This window comes from Rutilus rutilus (genome assembly GCF_951802725.1).
Source record: "Rutilus rutilus genome assembly, chromosome: 7".
Classification (NCBI taxonomy): domain Eukaryota; kingdom Metazoa; phylum Chordata; class Actinopteri; order Cypriniformes; family Leuciscidae; genus Rutilus; species Rutilus rutilus.
Genome location: NC_140221.1, coordinates 38166487 through 38181214, shown reverse-complemented (window position 1 = coordinate 38181214; position 14728 = coordinate 38166487). Strand labels below are relative to the sequence as shown.

At 36.3% G+C, this 14728-nt stretch overlaps 2 protein-coding genes across 3 annotated transcripts; one reads left to right on the top strand and one right to left on the bottom strand.

Moving 5' to 3' along the window:
* Positions 1 to 525: 525 nt before the first annotated feature.
* On the bottom strand, positions 526 to 7349 carry poli (polymerase (DNA directed) iota). The gene is made up of 10 exons (XM_084413443.1): positions 7126 to 7349; positions 6190 to 6312; positions 5748 to 5912; positions 4618 to 4761; positions 4165 to 4398; positions 3904 to 4082; positions 2942 to 3033; positions 2711 to 2844; positions 2388 to 2590; positions 526 to 1607 (listed from the first exon to the last, which is right to left on the bottom strand). The coding sequence occupies exons 1-10, from the start codon at positions 7193 to 7195 to the stop codon at positions 822 to 824; spliced, it is 2130 nt and encodes a 709-aa protein (XP_084269569.1). The 5' UTR covers positions 7196 to 7349; the 3' UTR covers positions 526 to 821.
* Positions 7350 to 7691: 342 nt separating this feature from the next.
* On the top strand, positions 7692 to 14116 carry pgam5 (PGAM family member 5, serine/threonine protein phosphatase, mitochondrial). Of its 2 annotated transcripts, none has more exons than XM_084413442.1 (6): positions 7692 to 8189; positions 9558 to 9730; positions 10635 to 10760; positions 11405 to 11493; positions 11842 to 11972; positions 13320 to 14116. In XM_084413442.1, the coding sequence occupies exons 1-6, from the start codon at positions 7993 to 7995 to the stop codon at positions 13468 to 13470; spliced, it is 867 nt and encodes a 288-aa protein (XP_084269568.1). In that variant the 5' UTR covers positions 7692 to 7992; the 3' UTR covers positions 13471 to 14116. The 2 variants fall into 2 exon arrangements, with proteins under 2 accessions (XP_084269568.1, XP_084269567.1); XM_084413441.1 differs by having other exon boundaries at positions 7696 to 8189; positions 11839 to 11972.
* The last annotated feature ends 612 nt before the right edge of the window (positions 14117 to 14728 follow it).

The following is a 14728-nucleotide window of genomic DNA, read 5'->3' as shown; positions in this document are numbered from 1 at the left end:
AAAATATTAAGATGATTCTAAAAAACGTTTTCATTTTTCAAGGGTCCCACTTTAACCCCGGATTTACAGACAAGGCTTAAGCATAGTCCCAGACTAAATGCATGTTTGAGCTAAACTGAAAGCAACTTGCACTGACTTAAAATATGTCAGTGCCGTTGTTTTGTCTCAAAAGACGCACACCAGTACATTTTTCTATGGCACATTTATAAAAGCTACTTAAATGTCCTGATTAAACTTGATCTAAGCCCTTTCTGTGAAACCAAACTATTTTAAATTGTAATAATACTTAATATTGTTTTTACTGTATTTGTGATCAAATAAATGCAGCCTTTGTGAGCATACTTCTTTAAAAAAACGAATTTACCTACATTACCAACCCCAAACTTTTGAACAGTACAGTATTTGAATATTGCAACTTATAAATATTATAATATTACAGATATTATACACTATTATTATAAGTATACTGTATGTAAACAGTGTTCAGCTCTTGCGTATACAATGACTTAATCAAAGTGGTTATTTAAAGACATATATGGTTTATTAACTAAATAAAACATATATCTGACATCATTAAAGTAATATTTCACAGAAAAATTAAAATTATGTCATGATTCACATAATTGTTCCAAACAAGGATGACCTTGTTTCCCAGCATCCCCTGGGAGTGTCATACATGTTTGACATGAGGGCGAGTAAATCATGACAGAATTGACATATTTCTGTACTATTGATTACAAAGATATGGTTTACATAGTTATTTTGAACATTCATACAAAAAAAATCTGATTTTATAAACAGACACTTTAGTGTTTCTGTCCTCAGTTGGGTTTGAAGTATTTCAGTATGTTGTTGCACTGGCTGCCTTTAACAGCGTTCCTCTTGTCTTTGGTATTGGAGGTTTTATGCGAGTGTTTGGCCGGGATTTTGAGGACCGGTTTCTGCTGTTTCCACTCTGTCAGTAACTCCCTTTGCACATCAGCAGGAAGTTGTGAGAATACATAAGGGTCCACATTCGGAGGGATATCTGATTGAGGTGTCTGAGTGGTGGGTGGGATATCATGACTTTCCGTGTCTTGGATGAGCCCAGATGACAAGGTCTTGTCGAGTTCATGGTTATGAGAAGCAGAATTTCTGCAATAATTCAAAGCTGGCTCACAGCGTTCAGGTGTTCTTGGTTGGTTAAAAGTCAACGTGGAATGATCCGCTGGGTCGTCTTCAAAAGATGTGTCGGCAGATCCGTAAATGAGCTCCGCAGAGTCTTTATTTTGAAAACTGGTAATCAGCTCCATCTGAATGTGCTCAGGAAGGAGTTTGAATACTTCCGGATCGACACCTGGAGGCAGCTTGGAACACAATGTCTCCTCTGGAACGTTGCTCATACAAGACTCTCTAATGTTCATGTTTGTAACTTGTGAGTGCTCAAAAACAGGCTGCATGGGAGATATGGGGTTGATTGAAGTTGGCTGTGTTTGTGATTCTTGGGTTGGAAATATTGACATGTGTTCTATTGGTTTAATGCTGTTCCATGTTTTATCTTCTTTACGTAAAACATCTGCCTGAGTAAACTGGGAATTTGCTACAGACTCACAGAGATCAGGTTCCACCTAGTGACAATTCAAAAGACAGATTCTGTTAACTTTTACTGTTTTCCAGTTATTGTTGACTTAAATCAGCATATAAAAAGTTTAATACACAACTGTCTGTTAGCAAGACCTATATATATATATATGATTTTTTAAATAAATAAAATATATAAATGCACTACTGTTCATAAGTTTGAGATAAGCTATTAAATTCATCTAAAGTGGCAGTAAATATTTAAAATGTTAAAAAAATATTTAATTTCAAATAAATGCTGTTCTTTCATAAAAAATCTAATGATTTAGCAGTACAATTAAATTATTTAGCAGTACAATAACTTTTTAATATTGATAATAATAAGCACCAAATCAGCATATTATCATATAACGATTTCCGAAGGATCATGTGATACTGAAGACTGGAGTAATGATGCTGAAAATTCAGTTATTTTAAATTGTTATATTATTTCACAATATTTTGTTTTTTACAGTATTTTTTTACAGCCTTGGTGAGCATAAAAAAAAACTTTCAAAAACATTAAAACAATCTTATATTTTATATAAATATATATAAAAATAAAAGGTGAACAGAATTATTAAAAACTAGTCCCTTATAAACTTTTATTAAAGTTATTAAGATCTCTAAAAGTTCAGAGATGGCTTTGGAAAAACAGAAAGCCTTGGCATAAGTTTGGTTGAGAAATGAAGAAAGGCTTTGTTGTATTTTATAGTTAGAAATGCAGATATTTAATGTGTTTTATCAGAACTAATAACTCTAAAACGAGGAAAATCACATGTACTGACCTGCCGTTGAGATGTCATTTGTGTTGTTGTAGGAGATTTGTGTGTGAAGAAAGAGGCGATGGAGCTCTTGCTGGAGCTTTTAGCCTGCAGGTTACTAAAACACACATTCAGCAGGGTCAGATGGAACGGTTCACGAGTGTCCACCATTTTATGAAAGAGCTTCACTGACAATGACAGTAACTGGGGCACAGCCTCACTGTTTCCTAAGATAGAGAAAGGTGAATATGAATAACAACAGCACAGCACAATCATCTCTCAATAATTTGTGTACATACAGTAAAGGCATTATATAGTAAAAAGCATGCAAAAGTGCAGAACTGTACCGCATATGATCTTGAGCCCGGTGTGGTTGGGTATCGGACACTGTCGGCTCTCTCGATTGAACCAGCGATTGGTGACCGTGTATCGGCGAATCGTTAGTCTGAATGTGTGTGGCTGCCTGCCGTCTTTGTGCATCCTGCAGATCATTTAAACAGAGAAACAAACGACAGACATGCCAAACAAAAGTCTATTGTGTTTTACTTTACTCTGACATTGTAAAATGTAGTTTTTACCTCTCAGTCAGGCTGGTGAGTAGTTCCTCAGTTTTTTTCACAACTTCCTCTAGTGTTGAAATTTTCTTGAACGAGTCCTCGTCGCTGAGAGACTGAAATATATCATTTATTTTACAGATGATTTTATCTTTCGTGCTGCATCATTCTTGCATTGTTTGAGGATTGGAGCTTATACATTGGAGCTTCACAAATATTTGGATATACTGTATATACTATCGTTCATAGGTAGATTTCCTTTAAAGAAATTAATACTTTTATTCACCATGGATGCATTAAATTAATCAAAAGACACAGTTAAGACATTTATATTGATAATGTTGCAAATTTTCTTTTTTTTTTAAATATGCTGTTATTTTGACCTTTTTATTCATTCAAGAATCCTGAAAGAAGCGTATCACAGTTTCCACAAAAATATTAAGCAGCACAACTGTTTTCAAAATTGATGATAATAAGAAAAAAATTATCAGCAAATTATCATATTAGACTGATTTCTGAAGGATCATGTGACACTGAAGCCTGGAGTAATGATCCTGAAAATGTAGCTTTGAAATCAAAGGAATAAATTACATTTAAAATATATTGAAATAGGAAACAGTTATTTTGAATTGTAATATTTCAAAATAAGATTGATTCTACTGTATTTTTAATCACATAAATGCAGCATAAGAGACTTCTTTCAAAAACAATTATGTTTCTACAAAATAAATGTACAATATTTTTTGAGTAAGCTAGAGAAGCTCAAAAGTTCAAGTAAGAACTCTAGCTTACTCTTGCCAATGGCATTATGGTATTGCAATTACTGTTGGCTCTTGTATAGTAAATGGAGGATAAAAGTTTCTGCCTAAATGACTACATGTTAAATGTAATGTAATTTCTAAACAAAGCACCGATAACACCCTCAGAAGATAAAATTGCAAGACCAAGACTACGCCTGAAGGATCTACAATAATAATGGAGAATACCTGAGGAGGACCCGCAGACGTGACTGGAGACTCATCAATGCCACAGGCGAGGTTTTGAATTCTTTTAGCGGTCACTTCACCAAACTCCTTCACCAGGTCAGGCAGAGGAAATAACTGTAGATCTCTCACACTGACCAGACCCAGAGCCTTTAGCTTCTCACGTGTCTTGTACCCAATCCCTGTAAACACAGCCAATGTTTACAGAAAATAAACAGTATATATGGCATGAGATGGGTGAGCTTACTGTATGCGTCATCTTACCAGGCACTTTGATAAGTCCTGTAAGGCTGCTCATGAGCTCAGCGGTGCTGTATGGCAGGAGGGTGGTTTGCTGGTTGGGTTTAAAGGTGCCGGACACCAGCTTGGCCAAGAGTTTGTTGCTAGCGATGCCTGCACAGCCTGTTAGTCCCAGCATGCTGAAGATGGCTTGTCTCATCTCAGCTGCTATCACAGAGCCTACAGCCAGTCGAGCGTTCTCCTCGTCAACTGCCACACCTGAAGATGAGCATGAGGATTTATAATGACCGGAAATCTCTAGCAATTCTCCCATTGAACATGAAAAACAACAAGAAAAAGGGCATGCTGAATTCTTCCAATTCATTAACTGCCACTTATGGGGTCTGAAACAGCAAACTTTGAATTACAAGTCTAGATTTGTAACCAATGCCCTGCAACCACTGGTCAGTACTTGGTTGAAGTGGCGCTCCGACTCACATTCATGTTTATATATGTGTCCACTGAAGGAGAGATCTGAAATACGGGTCTCTTTCAGTCTTCTCTCCACCATTTCTGTAACATCCATGTAGTTTTCATCAAAGCCCAGCCTCTCCACTAGGGGGCAGTAGGACATCAGCAAGTCTTGGGCAGATAAGGTAATTGAAAAGATATTTAGCTTAGCATTATGCAAATATACACTTAAGTTCAATATATATATATATATATATTATGCTTTTGACAGAAATCTCTTTTGCTCACCAAGGTAGGATTTACAGTATTTAATCAAAACTACAGCAAAAACACTTTTTTTTTGCGTTCCTTCTCCTTTTCCCTCTTTTTTCTTATTTGTTCATCAGAACGTCGTGTGTCATATCAAAATTCTCAAGAATATACATTTTTAACGTTAGTCTAGGACATCTCTCCTCTAGCTAACTTCCATCTTCATGCTTCTCTCTCCTCCACTCCCCACACCCCCATTCATGTGCAGGCGCACTAACCCCACTCCCAAATCATTCTTGTCGGTTATTGGCTGGAATCCTGTTTGTTATGTTTCGTGGTCCAGGCTGGGCCAGTTTGTTTTTCTTGCCGTTTGTGGACCCTGGGCTGTCTAGCAGATAGTGAGGAGATGTTTGCTGTATGTGACAAAAAATGTTTGGGCCTAAAAAACACGTGACATCGCTTAGAGCACCTTTAATATATATTTAAAATATAATTTGGTCCTGTGATGAAAAAGCAGAATTTTAGCATCATTACTCCAGTCTTCAGTGTCACATGATCCTTCAGAAATAATTTCAATATGCTGATTTGGTGCTTAAGAAACCTTTCTTATTATCAATGAAACAGAAATGTTTTGTAACATTATAAATGTCTTTACAGTGATTTTTGAACAATTTAGAGCGTCCTTGCTGAATAAAAGTATTTTTTTCTCTTAAAAAAACCTTACTGACCCCAAACTTTTGAATTGTAGTATATAAAATATGCAAATCTATATATATAAAAACAATCTAATTATAGTATAGTATATTCATTGTTATTATAATTATATATAATACATATATTTAATATACAAATATATACACTTTACAAACGCATAATAAAATGTAAAAGAAAATAAAGTATGATCTGACCAGTGACTTTGTAGGATATCTCTCTGTAATTGGTGAGATCTTCTCCTTTCACTAGCACCAGCTGTGGGCATTTCTCCACTGCATCAGTCACTGACATCAGCTTGGTCACGCCTTGTTCTCTCGCCACATAGTTACATGTCACAATAATGTATTTCTGCTGTATGCCTAAGAGACCAAAGACGTAGACAGAGGCAAGTATGGCATTACATATGTCAGAAGGATAGGAATGAGGTTTGAGTATTTTGATGAATTTGTAGTCAGTTTACGTATTTCTTTATTACTTGACTGTGCACATTTGTATATGTATGATTGCATTTGTTTTGCAGAACCATTCATGTGTTTTTGTCTGTATTATCTCAGTAACTGCACCGAGACATATTTGTTGTATATTTAGGCAAGTGAATTTTTTTTTTTTTTTCAAGTTTATACTCTGGTGTTTTACCAAGAGGTTTGGTTCGGAGGGCTGGATTCCGGATCATCTCAACTTGTGCATAGAAGCAGTCCAGGTCAAAATGCAGAATCACTTTTTGAGATATGGAAGTAACTCTGTTAGTGATACTTCCTTCTGAAATAATAAATCACATAAGGACAGTTAGACCAGAGAATGTCTAATATGGCGAGAAGTTTCACTCTCACTGCACTTCCGGCTTCTGAACTGGTTGCAGTTCCACTCTGATTCCATATGAGGGCGCTCACAGGACGAGTGCAGAATGAATGGAGGTCAATGGCGGTATACCCCTCAAAATCCACTTTTCTCAGGATATAATTTTTTGTCTAGTAATTTGAATGTTGTATTCGAAAGGAGATGCAAAGAAATTACACATTGCTGGGTGTTAGATTATTTAGAGTCACTTATTTGCTTTAAAAAAGTCTTTCAAAATGTCAATGACGTCAGAATGCTGACGTCATTAGCAGAATGCTAGCGTGTTATGGGCAACAACAACTCAACCTGTAAGAAATCAAAACGACATAAGTACTCGTTCATTCAACTTTCGACCTAAAACCCATGTTGAACTTGCAAAATCTACAATCAGATCTGAGATTTCTCAACGGCAATCGGGTGAGGGAGACAAATTTAGCCGTCTAGCCCCATTGACTCCCATTCATTTTGCACTCATGGCGAGCGCCCCCAGTGGAACTCTGGTGGTACTACAACCAAAATTCGGTACAATAGGGAGTGGACAGGCTCTCCGTAGACGGGCTCTGGTTAGACGCAGTCTATTCAAAGTAAAGTTTTTATAGCAAACTAAAGCTGTCATGAGACATATGCTGTGCATTTAGACTAAGCAAACATGTGTGCGTGAGTAAATAATGTCCATAATATGCAATACTTAAATAACATACACTGAAGTTCACATAGTTGTCCAGCTGAACCCACCTGTCTCCAGCATGTCTGACTCTAAGCTGCGATCCCAGTCATTATTGTCTCCCTCCTCATCCGTGTCCATCTTTACTATAACGCAAGAGACAGATATGCGGGTATATGATACGCACAAACAAAGTAAAACAACACTTTTAATCAACAACAGCAAAACATGTCGCCACCGATATCAAAACATAAACCCACTGCTCACGGGCAACATTTGCTGTCATTTTACTGCCACCTATAGGTCTGGAGCAAAATACACAATAATATTACATTATACAAAATATAAATAATAATTTCGTTTAATTGGACAGTAAACCCGTGGTATTACCTTTTATTAGAGAGCTTTTTTTTTCTCTTAAAGATAATTATATAAAGTGATTCAGAAAGATTATATAAATCATAAAATAAACGTTTAATCAGTTCAATATGTTTTAAAACGTATAATTAATTGAATAAAATACCATGGGTATTTAAGCGTATTTAAAACTTTAAAATATGAAAGTTTACTTTAATTTAAAAAAAAATTCAAATAATCTCAAATGTGTATTTTGAAGGCTTTTATTTTGAAAATGGATGGCCGTTTAGGCACTGTTTTCAAAAATAAAGTCGTGACTGCTTTTGGAAGTTCTGTTTATATCACTAAACCATTTATTTGTGGAGTCCAAATACACTCTTACTCATGGTTTAGGAAAAAAAACACATATTTATGATGGCAGGGTCTAAGTGACCGTCAATTATTTTGCTTTACGTTGTGAGAAAGGAGGAAACAGTGACACTTCCTCAGCGGAGTGACTCATAGCGTCGGACTGGTGCGTCATACCGCTGAAGAATATCCGCTAGTTACTCTGCATTGATTTCTGTTCTGTCTTTTGAGTCATGTCGTTTCGGAAAGCGGTCAGTCTCGCGTGCGGATTCGCCGGTGGGTCTGCGGTGCTCGTGTGCGCGGCGGTCGCGGCAGATAATCACGGGTACTTCGGAGAGCGATGCCGAATCAGAAAGACTCTGGCTGCCGTGCACGCAGCGCAGCCTTCAGCATTGCCCACTGCGAACGGATGGGATTATAATTGGGACAAGTAAGAAATAGAGGGTTATTTATTTCCGATTTGTATTTACATTCTATTTCCAGGATTCTGGAGGAACACAACCATGGTGCATGTTCAGAAAACCATTAACTTTTTATTGCCCGTTAGCGTTATGGGGCGGCCTTAGGTAAAATGCCTTGATCAATGGTGATAATTAATGGATCACCCAGTTTAAAGGTTGATCTTAAATCCTTTGGCTTTGATCCCAGGTCTTTACATACATTTGGCACTGACTGAAATGGTGTCTGATCTTATTATTGGCTCAGGGAGTTGTAGTCAGACCTAGGGTGCGTTTCCCAAAAGCATCGTTAGCCAACTATGGTTGCAAGTTCCATTGAACTCTATGCTCTGAGTCTGAGACCATAGTTGGCTTTGGGAAACGCACCCCTGGTTAATTGTCACTAATAGTTTCTACTTGCCTAATGTGCTTACTTATAAGTTAATTTGTTAGAAAGTGTCTGCCAACTGATGTTTTCAATCTCAGATATACCCTTGTATCATGTTCAAAATCTGGGGATGAGTTTTATGGTGGGGACCCTAAAACTGGATTTAATGTAATGAATAAATATGGGAAATAATGGAAACTATGAAAAATACATCAACACTACTTAAACTGTGAATATTATAAACAGTACTGTAGTTATTTTTAACTGATAACAAATCACACCTTGAATTCAATGTATGCTACTTCAAATAAAAGCTTCTGCCAAATGCATAAATGTAAATTAAAATACACTTAAGGCTAATTTACACTGCACCAAAACGCAGACAATCACCAGATTACAGGACATCACTTCTCAGACATTATACAACCTGACAAAAGCCAATGGAACATGTTCAATGGGAGAAAACAAGGTCTGACCAATGGCAAAATACACACTGATCCTACAAACCAAACATGTCTGTTGGCATTGGTCGATGTCTTTCGGTGCTGTGTGAATTAGTCCTTAGAGGATAGTTGAGAAACTGTAATAAAATCTTTACAAAAAAAAGCTTTTATTTCGAGTCCGTGCCTTTGTGAAATATGCGACTCAAATTGACCCTCAAGCTTCATAATCATAATAGATATCATGTGCACACATTCTATGGAAATGTTCATGAGAAAAAAAACGATTAAACAGTATTTCTCAGAACTCACTCAATAATAAAAATGGGTCAGTTTGAAATACTGAGTGTTCAAATGTCTTTAAACCAATTGCACAGTCTCTAAAAAGTGTATAATTAACTGTCAGGTTTCTCCCAGTATAACTCAACTATACATTGCTGTAGTGTAGTGTTTGTATTTACTGTAGTAACCACCAATGTCATTGCTTACTAAATTGAGTTCAGTGGGCCTAATTTGTGTTTTGACGCTTTCAGACGTGAGCCCTCCTCTATGGTGAACGGGAAGAGAAAGGAGATTGCCGGTGACAACGGATGTCCAGATGTTGAGAACAACAAACCCAAGGCCACACGCTACATCTGCCTCATCCGACACTCTCAGTACAACCTCAAGGGGGAAGGAGATAAAGAGAGGGTCTTGACGCCTTTAGGTACTGATCCCTCAGCATATATTAACCCTTGTATGGTGTTCGGGTCTGTAGGATCCGGTTTCATTTTTTTCAAGAGAAAAATTATACGATTAATTATTTTTTCAAACTCAGACTCATTGGCCTTGGCTCATTTTCTGTGAAGAATATATATCAGAACACATTTTCAAGGACCACTACACATTTATATTACACACAGTATGTGCGGATCCACTGGAATAAAAGTGTGGAAATTTTAGGTCCTGTGTACCTTTACGAATCCCCACGACACCCTACGTCAAACGGATCGTGCCAAAATCGGGCTAAAATCGTGTAATCTGAACCAGGCATTACTCTGTCCTCCTCCTGTCAGGGCCTACTGTTATTGTGTGTGTGTGTTTTCTTGTATATGGTTTATGAGGACACAAATGTGTAATGACATGGGTATTACAACGTAAACATGGTTTATGAGGACATCTGTGTCCTTATAAACCAAACGGCTTAAAAAACATACTAAATGGTGTTTTTTGAAATAAAAAAAATGCCAAAAGTTGTCTGTGATTGGTAGGTTTAGGGGTAGGATTAGTGTAGGGGGATAGATTATACAGTTTGTACATTAGAAAACCATTACGCCTATGGAGAGTCCCCATAAACCACATATCCAAGTGAGTGAGTGTGTGTTTGTTGTGTGTGTGTGCGTGCGTGTGTGTGTGTGTAAGTGTGAGAGTGTGAGTGCAAGAGTGAGTTTTGTGTTTGTACCCCTGCCGTTCCCACACAGGGTTGTAATTCTTAAATGTGATCTAACAAAGCTAAAGAGGAAATATTAACCATATATGCAGTTTATATTGCTTGTAATTGGGATGAAGTAAACATCTGTTGAGTATTTTAACATAACATTTTTGATTGTGTTGAATTAAAAACCCTGCAGGACGTGAACAGGCTGAGCTTACAGGACAGAGATTAGCAGCGCTCGGATTGAAGTACGATGTGCTCGTCCACTCCTCCATGACCAGAGCAACAGAGACAGCCAACATCATCAGCAAATACCTGCCAGGTACAGCTCATTCTACAGTCATATTCTGATCAAATTATGATAGGATAAATCATTCAAGGCAAAATGGCTGTGATGTATTCATACTTATGCAGACAATTAACCTTTTAACAATAAATAAGGTTGTTACAATGCCAATGTTTCAGATGAAATTCATATATTTTCTATATTACATGAATACTCGCCAAGACTGACATTTTAACATAACTTTGTATGCATTTGTCTGTTTAGGTACTCAATTCAATACTTATATGCTGTGTGACAGACTGCTCAGGTGTAAATGTCTGTCAGGAAAGCGTGTGAATAGCAAATTAATTCTCTTTCGTGTCTTATTGTGCTTAAACGGTTTAAAATTTAAATGGGGCAAGCCTTAAAAATGCATAAAAAGAATCAACTTTCATGACAATGCAACACTGCAATGTCACATGAACATAACTGCGTTAGAGATGATAATCCAAAATGTATACCAGTTGTCAAAATTAACATGGCCATTACCTAGAACTGACCTACCAATTTCGGTCTGTACATTTTAGCTTGAACCATTCCTGTAACGTGTGCTAATTAAATACTATGAATTGATATTTCATGTTGCAAAGTGCTGCCATTGTAGAGATTCAGAATGGTTATTTGTTTCACTTATGTTCTAGGTGTGAAGCTTGAAAGCTGTGATTTACTGCGAGAGGGTGCGCCCATAGAGCCCGTCCCACCTGTCGCTCACTGGAAACCAGAGGCAGCGGTCAGTGCAAAACACCAAGTCTTACTTAGCCCATCTGAAGGCGTTATCGCTCATTTGAAGTCTAAGTTTAAGTCTATGTCTTTTGTGTTCTGTTGATGACTCAGCTCATAACAGAACACACCGCTAATGTTACTGCTGGCGTACAAAACCCACACTGAAACCATCTCACCAAACATCAAACGCACATTTTGTTTCTTTAGTATTTCTCTGCTGGTCATCCTAAAGCCTGATGTCTGAAATGTTGTTGTTTGATGAGGAATGTTGAGTTTGGTTTTGTCGTGGGTGCGCCGTGGAGTCCTTCCTGTCCTCACGTGGAAGGTTGTGAAACTCTTGTGCTGGTTTCAGCAGTACCACGAGGATGGCGCACGGATCGAGGCAGCGTTCCGCCGGTACATCCACCGAGCCGACGCCAAGCAGAAGGAGGACAGCTTCGAGATTATCGTCTGTCATGCTAATGTCATCCGCTATTTTGTGTGCAGGTTTGTGTTCGCTTGCTACTCAGTCCAGTCTCTTTATCCTTCTTTTTGTCCTCTTGAAAGCTTTTATGAAAACCATAAATAGTCTGTCCATTAAAGAAAGTGCAATCGTAAGTATGCTCTGCCTCTGATCACTTTGTATTATGCGCGTGTGGTTGCAAACGTTTTGTGGAAGCCCGTTTCTGCCACATAAGAAAAAAATAATGCTTTGGTAAATCATAAAAGTCAGATTTATGAGATACTTGTCATTATGAGACAAAAAGTTGAATATATGAGATCAAAAGTCATGACAAAGTAAAAATTATGAGTTAATATTTAATATACTTTTTATGTGATAATTTTAGTGCCTTCAAATTGATTAATCACATCTAACAATATTTTTTGTTTACATAATATGTGTGTATATATGTTATTTTATATATATATATATAGTATATGTGTGTGTGTGTGTGTGCGCATGTCTGTGTATATACACACACACACACATATATATATATATATATATATATATATATATATACACACACACACATATATATTATATAATATATATATATTTAAATATATGTGTGTATATATATATGTATGTATATATGTGTACATATACAGTATATATACACATATATAAACAAAAACGTCAACGTCAGATGTGATTATTCATGATTAATCGATTTGACAGTACTAGATTATTTTTACATTTTATCTTATAATTATGACTAGTATATCATAAATTCTTCTTTTATGTCATAATCATGATTTACCAAAGCATGATTTTTTTCATTCCTTATGTGCCAGAAATGGGTTTTCATATTGAATATGTGGAATTCATAAAAAAAACTCTGTTTGCAACCTTTTATCATTGATTCTTGCTTAGTAAAACATCACGATTGCTGTTGTTCATCCTTCTAACACTTAAACTTTAACAGTGTTAAAGAATGTTGTTAAATGTTGTGAACAGTGTTAAAGTTTAGTATATGAAAAAATCCCATAGACTTACATTGAATGAACTTAAGCCATATCTAGAGACCATAATATCTCAGAGACTTGGGACAGTAAGAAACCGCTCAGACCCTAGCAACTGCATAGTATAATGTTAGTACGATTTTTAAATCATAAATTGTCATATTTTAGTAAATAAAAGCCATTTTCTACCCTGATTTGAATGTCCACTGCTATGATTGGCTAACACCTTTGCATATGAAATAACGAATTCTGCACTCTCACGAATGCTTTCATCATAACTAACTATGTAAATAAGATTATAGCGTCATTGATTATAACGGGAGACATGTATTGTCAGTTTACACTCTTTCAAATAAAGTGTCTGTTAAAAGTATGTGTTTGTTCCAGGGCTCTGCAGTTTCCTCCCGAGGGCTGGCTGAGGATGGGCCTGAACAACGGCAGCATCACCTGGCTGACGATTCGTCCCAGCGGCCGAGTGGGTCTCCGATCGCTGGGAGACTCCGGCTTCATGCCTCCAGATAAACTCAGCCGGACTTGACGTTCTCAAAGCTAGACCAGCATGGCCTCATTACAGCCGAGAACTGAAGGATAACTGAGATGGACAGATGTTAGAGTTTCAAAGGGTCAAAACATTGCCGTAAATGTTCTGCTGAACGCCGTCTGAAATATGAATATGCCATTTTCGATTCTAAACATTCCAGAATACGGAATGTGATTTCAAATTCACCACCTCATATAGCGAGTTTAATAATAATCACACATGGCTGCAGTTTAGGAGAACATTGCTGTGAAAAATGGCCTTTGCAACTCTACATTCTGTTGCTGTGGTGATCTGTTCTCCTTAAGTGTCTTGAGTGTACTAATTTTGTATTTTTTAAAACAGACAAGTTAAAGATTATTGATATTTCTCCAATTAGACACTCCTGTGCTATGCTTTGTCTGATCAATAGCTGTGATGGAAAGGTGAAAGTAACCAGCAAGTGTACTTTTTTTACGTTTATAATGAGGTGTCTTTTTCCCGGAGCATCTCGCGTGTCCATTTGCACTGTTTATTGTTTTAGAGGCAAGTTGTGAATTTGCTAAAATGTTGAGACTCTTGCCACTGAGGATGACTCTGTATTAATGTTTGATGATTGTTTGTACACAAAGAAAACTGAAAGTAAATTTTTTTCATTGAGTTGTCATTCAGTGTTTGTGTCATACATTAAAAAAAGTCATATTTCAGTTCAAAATAAAATTGTGATGCTTACTAAATGACCTGTATGATTAGGGACATTAAGCCATTTTAAGACCATAAATAATTTGATCATTTTGACATTTTTATTACCATAATACAGTAAACCAATACTAATTACATTAAATACTAAAAACAATCCTAGTCGGACACATTTTTTGTTATTTATGCATAAATTTGTCTATTTTCATAAGATACACTACAGTTCAAAAGTTTGGTAGTTTTTTTTTTATATATACATTTTTTCAGCAAGGTTGTATAAATTGATCAAAAGTCACAATAAATATATTTATAATGTTACAAAAGATTTCTTCAAAGAATTCCAAAAAAGTCAGTTTTTACAAAAATTTTAAGCAGCACTACTGTTTTTAACATTGATAATAATAAGACATTTTTATTGAGCACGTAATCAGCATATCAGAATGATTTCTGAAGGATCATGTGACACTAAAGACTGGAGTAATGACGCCAAAAAAAAAAAAAAATCCAACACAGGAATAAAGTTTCAAATATATTCAAAAAGATTATAAATTGTATTTCACATATTACTGTTTTTACTGTA